General features: G+C 38.0%; 1 protein-coding gene across 1 annotated transcript in view; it reads right to left on the bottom strand.

Moving 5' to 3' along the window:
* The window catches only part of LOC108750963, a 22840-nt gene extending 12071 nt beyond the window's left edge, over window positions 1-10769 (bottom strand). The window contains exons 1-2 of the mRNA XM_018490845.1: window positions 10703-10769; window positions 10362-10518 (exon numbers count right to left, since the gene is read on the bottom strand). Coding sequence (XP_018346347.1) covers window positions 10362-10518; window positions 10703-10769 — 224 coding nt within the window. The remainder of the gene's footprint in view (window positions 1-10361; window positions 10519-10702) is intronic.
* Between the last annotated feature and the right edge of the window lie 340 nt (window positions 10770-11109).

The raw sequence follows: 11109 nt of genomic DNA, 5'->3' as shown, positions 1-11109 counted from the left end.
ATTGGATAGCAAGTAAATTCAAAAATTTTATAAAATTATAATATTTAAATTTGATCCCATACATCAATAAATAATTATTTATTGAATCAATATTTAGTTGAAGTTGATTATTACTGTTATGTAGTCATTTTATGCATCATATTTAGATATTATAAATTTTTCAGCTTTGATTAACTTTCAGCTATTTTACGTAGTTTTGATTTGTGCATGAGAGACAATTTACATATAAAATCTGTATTAGAGTGTTAAATACTGAATCGTTTATATGAACTGTATTAATGACATTCAGAAATTGTGATAAAATCATGCTTTTTTGAATTTCTTTTCATTGGATAGCAAGGAGATTAAAAAATTTATTTTTATATCGTTGTAATATTCAAATCAGTTTGCATATATTAGTAAATAATTATTTATTAAATCAAATCAGGTCGCATATATCAGTAAATAATTATTTATCAAATCAGTAGCTCGTGGGTGTAAATTACATTATTAATGTAATTATAATAGAATCATTTTAGATATTATATTTGGATATCATAAGTTTTCCTTGATCAGTTTCCGGTTACTTCATAGATTTATAGGCATAATAATTATATATATTAGTGGGAAGTTAACAACATAAAGAATATGTGCGATAAACAATCTTTTACTAACGCCGTGTCATCATAACGGTTTGTTCAGAATACTTCCTTTCACTCTATCTTCTTTATCCTTCGTCATCATCAAGACGATACTTCTCAAGCACCACGTCTAAGTTCTAAAAAAGGAGTGTACAACCACAAAAATGCATTTACAGCCATCTACTTCCATCTCCGGTATTCGTCATCGTTTACCTGTCTCTTCTTTATTAGTCCTATTGCCTTCAAAATCGTCTTCAAGGCATATTTGATTACACTATATAATGTTCCCGTTAGAATATTGCGATAAATTTCAATCGACGGCAACTCCTGCTTATCTTCGTCCATTATCACCATTTCGAGTATCGCCGTCCTATTTATCTTTCCACATTATGTTCACAACACTCCGAATTAAAAAATGATCCCATAATCGATATGCTACATTAACTGCATCGAAGCCACTCTTGTAGATCTGTAACGGTTTTCACCCAGCAGCTGTAATCGTCTATTCGACCTTCCTCCACTCGTCCTTCCGCTCACGATTACACCGGAGGCATTCGACGTGCGGTCATCAGAATAGCTCTGCATCAGCTCTCCATGGTGAATCGGTCGCATGCCTTGCGGTTAAGAGGTCCGCAGGTTCGAATCGTCGGTATCGATTCGGGGCTGATGCCAGACACCGCGTAATAGATCTACTATTTCGATTTATTGTAGTACACAATCAAATGGAATATTTTCTCGGCCATCGCTGTTTTCTAGAGATTAATAGAGTATTAGTCAAATTTGGTCTTATAGATTTGCTCTTTCTTTTGAAATAGAAAAACTCTCCGTGGAAATACAAAATATAAAAACAACAATAAAAGAATACAGATGTTTTATTATTGTTCGATAGTTTACAAGATTCTTGATCGATGTAATTCAAGATTGGTTTATCTAAGAAGAGTATAGACGTAAAAAAAATTGATTCAATGGCTACTCTCAAGAATATTACTCAAACGAAACCTTTTTCTCTCAGATTCAAGATACTTTAAAGTCACACAACTGTCGAATCTTGACACTATCCGCAATGGTTGCCACAAAATATGCGACCGTTCCGATCGCGTGGCTTTTGCGGTCGTAGGAAGAGACGTGCAAACCAGACACCGCGCCAAAACGGTGAAATCGATCCGTGTCTGACGGCAGACGCCACATAATGGATCACTGGTGCTCCATTCTCCATTCCTCCCCTTCCTTCCGTGCTCTGTATCTTCGAGGTCCGTGCGGACGTTTGGGTCGCGATGCCTCGCGGTGGCTCTCGCGCGGATTCTGGCCCCCGAGGGGACCCGAAAACCTAGCCTCAAAACGCACGCGGATAATTGGGGATAATGCCGGGGTTGCCGAGGCCCCGTAATTGCACGAGACCAGGCCCTTTCCAGGTCTCGCGCTCCCCACGGTCTCTTTCTCGCTCCGCTCGGCCCTCGCGCTAGCTGTCTGTTCGTCTGTCCGTTTGTTCCTTCGTTCATTCGTTCGTTCTGGTAACGTCCGTCTGTCGACCGCTTTCGCAGAACCCGATAGTACTAATTCGTCGGTTTGTTTCGTGCTGCCGTGTTATTACAGTCCGGACCCGCGTAGAGTGGGTCAACGCGGATCGCCAAGTTCCTGCAATCCGCGGCGAAATGCGGCCGCGGCTGCTTCTGACCCCGAAAGCCGGCGATTTCAAGACAGTGTTCTTGAAAATTACTTTATTGTACACATCGTGTCACGTTACGTTTTTTTAACGATTGCTTGCGCCGTTTGACAACGAGAACAGCGCTCCATTTTATTTAAGCCGAAGTGTCCAGTAGGACGCCGTACGATACGGTGAAAGTAGCAGTACTGTTAGGTAACCAATAATGAGCAAATTATAGATATAGCAAAGTATAAAGTAATAACATGTTGTATTACTGATGATTTGCATAGATAACATAAGACATATTAATCATATGGATACGCAATAACGATATCATTTTGCTGTTCAGTTCAAGTCAATTTTCAATATAGTTGTATGGAAGCATAATTTCTTAATTAATATATGTATAAATACCTGGCAATAATCATTATCAATAACATAAACATAATTAGATTATAATGAAAAATGATATGACTAAAAAAAAATTGTGATTTAAATAAAAAAACGAACAAAAATACGAGGGAGATACCAATTTTACATTCATCTAGAAATATTATTCTTTGACGTGAATATGTAACTGTTCGATAAATATATATCGAGAAAAATAAGCGAAGAAAATAAATAAAGAAAAACGACCGAAGCAAGAAAATAAGTAGAGAAAAATGAGTAGAAGGATGAGTTCAGGAAGAAATGTCCCTTTAAAATTGTGCATTGCCGAAGACAGGTTTATGGAATGCGTTCTCAAAGAAAACTACGAAAAAGTTACTTTCACTAGTGGAAAGGTTTGTAACTAATAATTAGCGGTTTGCACTGCGCCGAGTAAATTTCAGTAAGGCATAACGCTCTTCGCGACTGGCTCTCCAGTAGATCTCGTTTTACTTTCCGAGAATCTTCAAAGATTTCAAAATTGTTGCTTGTCAGCGAATGAAATTTATAGTATCTTAAGACTATATAACAGTGGACTGTTTGCTTTGCCCAAATTATTCTTCGATTTAATGTGAAACATCTTTCTTGTATACTCTCCCAACTATGTCAATTTTCAATACAATAATCAGCTTTATTTTCCAATTATTGAACTCTTTAAGAACATATTTAAAATTGCTTTCTTAACCTTTCGGTGCCACTCCTAGTATGGCATACCTATGAGGTTTCTTATACTTTGCTTTGTGTTGTAACTTTTATATTAATACAATTGCTGTTATCGTTATATTTCTTGATATTTAGAGTTTTAATTTAAAAAAACTTGGATATAATTTATTTTTGTTTGCTATATGTTTATTTTTAGATGATATTTACAATAGCCAGTGGCAAAATGATATAGAGTAGCACCAAAAGGTTAAAATTCTATTGCATTTTCGAATTGTTACGCAAATCATTTTTTTCTTTAAGCCAAAAAAAGATCATTTATTAATATCATAGAAATTATTAACTTTTTCAATAGAAGAAAAGTTAATAATTTCTATGATATTAATAAACGATTAAGAAAATATTAATAAATGATTACGAAAATTTTCCTTATCTAATATCCATAAAAAAGAACATTAACATTAATGCATATTTAATAGACCTTAATGCATGTAAGAATCTAACGCCGAATGATTAATACTTCAAGAATAATGATTATTTAATCATTAACGATATTCCATCACATATCCTGAAGGCACACTTTTATTTGGATCTAAATACCATTTTTCTCCCTTCCCACGGTTGAAATCAGCACGAAGGTAAAAATAACATAATGACAGACAAATCTCATCATCATAGAAACTGTAAGTATCACGCTCTACAGTCAACGAACTTAAATCACGTCATATCAGATCGAGTTTGATACAATTATCCACTAATAAGACAAGGGTAAACATCACTCGCTTCTACTTTCATGTGAATGAAAGTTGATGCATTTATAGTTCCGTTTCTTATCAAGTAAAAGGTCTTACGTACACAAAAAAAAGCGGAAAACTTGTAATAAATTCATTGTTCTAAATAAATAATTATTTTTAGGATGTACAGAGTAATATTATATTTTATTTACTATATTATGATAAATCAATAAATAATTATAATTGTTAATATTTATCGTTCATTTAATTATAAAAGTTCAAAAATTGACGGAAAAAAGCCAATCGATCCTCTTATACACGAACACTTCGCATGACTATTTATTATTCATTCGAGTAAGCCGCGATTTTTGAGGCATTAGAAATTCATGGACGGAACAGCTGTATATTCACCTGGCCTATACCTAGCCACAATCATTGATCGCGTGTCGGGCATCTGAAAACACGCGTATGCATTGTTCGGATCGCAATGTACAAAAGTTCTTCCCCGTATAAATTCCGTCAATTGATAAAATAATGCACGCTATTTATATTCGCATTGTGATCAAAATATAATCTATAATTCCAAATTACAATTAGTTTAATTAAATCCATACAAAATTCTGATTTATATTCTTCAATCTTAAGAAATGAAAAGTAAATAATATGAAATTATACATATATCTTAATTAAATAGATATATGTATGAAATAAATAACGATAATACGGATCAATGATATTCCTAGTTATTTTGTTATATGAAATAATTAAGAACCATTTTGATCGAATTGATGTACGATATTAGAAGAGAAAAAAGATGACATCAGGAGCGATTTCTATCGGTGTCTTCTAAGCAGATAACGTTACAAATTAGCAGATAATCAATTAGCTTGGACTTCCGACGTGCTTAAGCAAACAAATGACAAAACCCGTAGCGCGGCTCGTAAAATTTTTGGTAATTAGAGGCCGCTGGAGGCGCAGGGCGGGGTCAGGACCAGACCTAACATCGTTTCTTCACTTTCTTCGTATAGACGCACACTCCACTACGGATGGGATCGCGCGCAAAAAGAGTGCAGCAAGTCTAATTTTACCGAGGGCGACAAAACCCGCGTAGAATTTGCATATAGATAGGGTCATTCGTGCAATGTAATAGAGATGTAATAGGAACTAGCTCATAGGATTCCAGAGTTTTTCTCCTAAAACTCGGCCATTTCTCGACTTTCTCGGAATCCTGTGGCTAGCGTGAAACGCATGTTCCGAGACACCGCACAGTTTCTTTCCAAGTGCTACCCAGATCGAACGATATATGTAGTTGTTACGCGCGAGATCGTTCTTATCATGAACAATAGAGGGAATTTAATACGTCGTTATCATTTATAATTATTATATCCCATAAATGTGTGTGTGTGCGCGCGCGCGCGCGCGCGCGTGTGTGTGTGTGTGTGTGTGCTCAGCAATATTTAGCAATTCTATATGCGTTCATACAATTGTAAACGGAAAAGATACTTCCTTGCGCTTGATTCAAATCTTAAATAAAGTAGGTTAGTCAATTCATAATTCATGTACATTGAAATAAATACAGTGAAAAAACAACAATAAGAGAAGTAAAAATATAACACCTCAGTAGTTACTTTATTATTATTAAATATTCTAACTTGTTCCCCGAAACTTCTAAACACCTGGAAGCAACGTGATAGAGTGAAATATAGGTATATGTGAGAAAAAAAAATTTTAATTTCAACATCGTTTACAGAGGGAAGTTACTTGGAAGCAAACTTTGTAATTACTTCGATCTAATAATAATCTAATTAATGATGACTGTTTATTATCGCGCACGCGTAGCAAGGTATCCACGAAAGGTTCCACAGAAAATCGTCAAATCCAAAGCCGCCAATTTGAAGGGTTTCAATTCTTCACACTCGGCGGCAGTTCCAGTTCCTTGTATGAAGGTTTCCGTCATCAGGATCATCACACGCGATATCCCGACGATCTCGATTGGTAGCCGACCGTAATGCCTGATCGACGGCGCCAGAATCCAAGGAACCCGGTCGCGTCGCCCGTCGCTGTGAGACACATCGGCACATTCGGGCTATCATTAGCCGCATCTGCCGCGCGGTTGCGAGAGGAAAGATATAAAAAAAAGGCTGTAATTACCACCTTAAACGACGTATATTCCTTCATTCTTATGTCTCAGTCTTTGTTTCCGTGGCCGCGGGTTCATCGTATCATCGTTAAAGTGATCCTCCGCGGCTGGCTCGGGTCGAAGGTGCCTATTTAGAGCCTGGGGCTTTAGGCGTGTTTCGACTATTTCTTCTATCCGGTACGGATGTGTTCTGTCTTGTTTTCGAAGAAATGAGAAACACGAGTAGATGTCGCGCGCCCTTCGTCATTAATTTTAGACAAAATAATCCAAACATTTTTCAATTTTAATCATTTATGTCCGATCAATAGATTACATCAAGATGTTCCTTACATAATTTTAGACCAATGTGTCTGCTAATAATTTCCAAATTACATTTAATAATTTACTATTTTAAATATGAGGATTTGGCAATGTAATCTCTAATTTACACAAAAGTATTAAAATTATTGCGAAGACCGATGAGTGGTAGCAGGTGCTAATGTTTTTGCCGTCGGAAAGACAAATGAGCGTTGCGACGTGCATGCTTTGCAGAAGAAATCGCCGACGGTGATTTCGTGCGGCAAGTTCAATCGGCAGAGAACTTTTTAAAATCAATCAAGGACATCCGCGTGGTCGAGATCGCGATTAAGCGTCCTTGTGGTAGTTCAAGGCTGAAGTGTCTCGGACACAAGATGAAATCGGGTGGTGGACCGGATCGCCCGCGGCTCCATCGAAATCCGTGAACGGGTTTCGGTACATTGATCGAGAACAGGAGTCCGTTCGATAACTAGGAGGATCTTATCTTAGGGGGCTCCCAGTTTCGACAGTCGCCGTACCTCGAGCTCTTAAAGGATGTACCCTCGAGGGACGACCATGCTTTGAGGGCGCCGCATCGCGCCAACCACGCCTCCTCCACCGTTATTTACCTCCGTCCTCTTCGCCCTTGCGATTTTATTGCCTTCTTCTTCCCTTTTTTCGATGTTAGTCCACCAAGCCCGGGAGCGATAGATACCTTCGGCATCAATAATGGACGCAACTGGTCCGTCGATCTCGTCGATTTTACGAAGAATCGTAACGTATACGGAAGATCTTCGCATCGAATAAAATATTTGCTATAATTCGAATATAACAGCGAAGTTGCAAACGCAAACTTGTACAACAATATTATTGTTTTAATTTATGGATTCGAATATAATAATCATAAGTTTATTTTCCTAAATTAATTGTAAAAATTTAAGTAATCACAGTATTACTGTACATATAAAAGTTGCATTAACAATGTAATAAATATAATTAATGGCAAAATTTCCAATATTAACAATAAATAATTTTGCAGCGTTTATATATGTAGATGTATACATAATAAACAATGAATTATATATGTATATATGTATTAGATTTAAACAAATTTTATTTTAGATGTAAAAACAACTAATAATATGTGATATTTGCAAGTGATATCTGGAATTATGAAGCTGATAAATTTACACTATAATATATTATATTATAAAATTTCAATGGATTAAGTATCAGCCAAATAATTCTTATACCGTTGGATATTACCTTTACAACAATACCTAGCACTCAAAGCTCAACTACTATTATGATACGGTAGAGAATAATGCGTCTAATAAGTGCACCTCCGTGTTATCTGATTTTGTAAACTGATGTTTTAACGCCAATTTGTTATAAATTTGTAACTTTCTGAAATTACCAGTGGACAATGAGTAGTGTCTTTATGCATCCATTAACGGTCATAAGTCGAGTAAACACAAGCGCTTGTAAATGCCACGTCGCATACCGTGGTATTTACGATATCTTAACGCCGTCGAGATAATACCCGCGTTTAACATTAACACACGTTTGAAGGTGATTCTGTCAAAACAATTTTACCATCGGCAAAATAAACTTCAGAAAGTCTATGCTTTAATTTTTACATCGTGATCGGCTTCTGGGAACAGTTGCACGATCGATTTTTTTACATTCTTCATTCTTTCTCGATGACTAAAAGGGCGAAGAATGCTCTCCTCATAGTCATCAAAGTCTTTAATAGCACCCAAGCTCTAGATCAGATAAGTTCTAACAACGTTACGTCATGTAGATCGCCTTGGGGGCTATAAAGGATCATCGACATCCCTCTTGAACTTCCTTCTTTCTTTTATTGCAATAACCTCGGTATCCGAAATTCTTGCGCAGGGCAGAGAAATGCTCACGGCTGAATAAGGGACGAAGAAAAGAAACTTTGAGCACAAAGTGAACACCCCCGTGAGGACGTAACTTCCAAGGATATAAATCTCCCAGGACAGTGATGCTCCTGCCGCCGGCAGGGAATTTAAGAAGAATTCATTCGGGGAGGCGCTATATGTTGAAGACGAAGAAGCCGTGCAGGATAGCGAATTCTTTTTGTAGCGACAACTAATAATTAAAAATCGTCTGTCAGTAGCTGATTGATTATTTCTATCAACTAAGACAGTCAATTCTATATAAAAACTATTTTTCAAGCTACTGCAATTAAGCTATCAATTTCTGAATAAAATAGAAAAATTGCAAAGTTTTATCAGCTATGGGATAATAATACTTAATTTGCTTTAGAAAATGTGTTACTAGTAAACACATATAAATATCTCAATTACATATCAATTTTTATAATCTTATAATTATTAGTAAATTCTAACGTTAGGGGTTCTTCTTGAACAAACTAAAACATTGAAACAGATATCATCGGCCTGTGTAGCACAAGTAGCTATTAAGCTATAACCTATTTAGAAACCTATTCCATCGGCTAGCTTAGGTAGTATCTACCGCACATGTGCACATTCCCATTATGCCAAACATTCGAAGTAAAACACTTGGCAAAACAATAGAGAAAAGAAAGTAAACTTTTACGGGAAATCGTACTTGGTCAGTCTTCACTATCACAGCAATGCTGTTCTACATGTAAAAATTACGTGTAACGCCTAGCGGAAGAGATGAACGTTCTCCAAAATGGCGACCATCTGTCTGCGCTGCACGCACTCGGTAGCACGAGTAATCACGCACATGTCTTGAAGCTAAAAAGTTTCCTTGATATTTCACGATTCTCATGCGTTCTTATAACACGTGCGAGCGAGAACACTTCATTCTGATGTCACCATAAGGGAAATAATACAATCGATATTACGTCACCTGTCACAATTTCGATGAATGCAATCGCAAGGTTGATGGGCGGGTTGACGCGCGACGGGTTCCACAAGGATTATTCTTCAAGGTCGTCAAGATGGCGGCTACCGACGCACGTCTCGGCGCTAAAGAAGTCGCGGAGTCATCCCCCGATTAAAGTGACATTCGGGAACACGTTGGTCCCGTTGCGGATCGGAGCGCACGAGACGGACAGGTGTAACGCGCAGCGGCAGTAGACACCAACTGATCTCACATAACAACGGCCGATAAAATTGTTGCGTTTCTACCAAAAATTATCCTCTTTTTTTCCCTCGCGGTATAAAAAGTACAAAATTGTGGTAATTTAACCCCCACCAAAACGGCGATGGCGACGATGGCGGCGGTAGCGCTGCTCCGCTTGTTGTTTATGGAGAAGAGGAGAGGCATCGAGGGCACGAATGAGAGAGAGAGAGAGAGAGAGAGAGAGAGAAGAAATTCCAGAAAGAAGAAGAAGGAGAGTGATAGTGCAAGACGAGGAGAGAACCGCAAAGAGAATGAGAGAGGTAGAAGAGAGGAGAAGGGCAGAGGGACGGAGACGAAACGAAGGCCTTTCGCTTGTGAATACACCGCACTAACAACGCGGGACAATTATGGTTCAATATAGCCGACGTTAATAGCAATAGCGGCTGCTTCGCACGCTTGGCATTCTTCGTGTTCCGGCTTCTATTCCGTTTAGAAAAAAAACATGAATCGCACGGAATTTGCGCGCTAAGCCACATGTGTGACAATCAATCAATAATTGTCAAATAATAATAACAATGAAGAAAAACAAACGCGCTTACAGAAAATTATTTTCATATAATTTAAGTGAATAATAAAATATACACCATAGGCACTTATTTAATTACTTTTTTTTTATTTTTAATCGTAAGAGAACTATCAATTTAATACTATATAATCTAAGCAAACTACATCGTCTTATTCGTTTTGTATGAGAAATTCTTCTATGAGAAACGTACCTCGAATTTGGCGCGGTCCATCGATAGCAGTTGCGAGCAGTATTCGAAATTCGAAATAGGATATGACCAACGCGGAGAAGACTCCTCGAACCGTTCTGTATTTCGCGGGCACTGTTACTCCTGGCTCGCGTCGCCGTTCGTGTGAACACGGCCGATGCTTTAAGCCACCGAGAAGGGGCATACTATGAAATTAGTATAATCACGATCAAAATTACTCGCGCCGGGTAACGCTGAACCACCAACCGCCGCTCAAATAACCCGCCCCGTCGTCGCCAATCGGGACTCGCGAGTCGGCGGCCATCTTGCGCGGCGCCGCATGCGCGTCGGAAGCCACGAATTACCGCAAAAGTGGATAATTTCTGCTTGCAGGGTGAGCACCAGGCCGTCCACTGTGTACCGCTCTGTCATGCTCGATCCAGTTTCGAAACCTTGCGGAAGAACTTTGACGAAAGGAATCGATCCCTACGAATAGCCTCGATAAATTAACAACTGCACGAAATAGCTACGCTCTATGTCATTTTCTTAGGGAGTGATTACGATAAAAAAAGAGAAGCGGGGTTGCTTGAATGCTCGAGGGGAATGTACGCAGCGGGAAAAGAGAGCGAACAAACATAGCGGTTTGTTGGAAGAAGTAATAGATAGGGGAGATAAACATATTAAACTTATCGCAGAATTGCAGGACACAAAAAGCAGGCAGAAAAGAATAGGGTAGGAAATATGAAAGGACATTTGTAAGAAAATGGAAGAA

This window comes from Trachymyrmex septentrionalis, unplaced genomic scaffold, assembly GCF_001594115.1.
Source record: "Trachymyrmex septentrionalis isolate Tsep2-gDNA-1 unplaced genomic scaffold, Tsep1.0 scaffold40, whole genome shotgun sequence".
Lineage (NCBI taxonomy): Eukaryota > Metazoa > Arthropoda > Insecta > Hymenoptera > Formicidae > Trachymyrmex > Trachymyrmex septentrionalis.
This window is presented reverse-complemented; position numbering and strand designations above follow the sequence as displayed.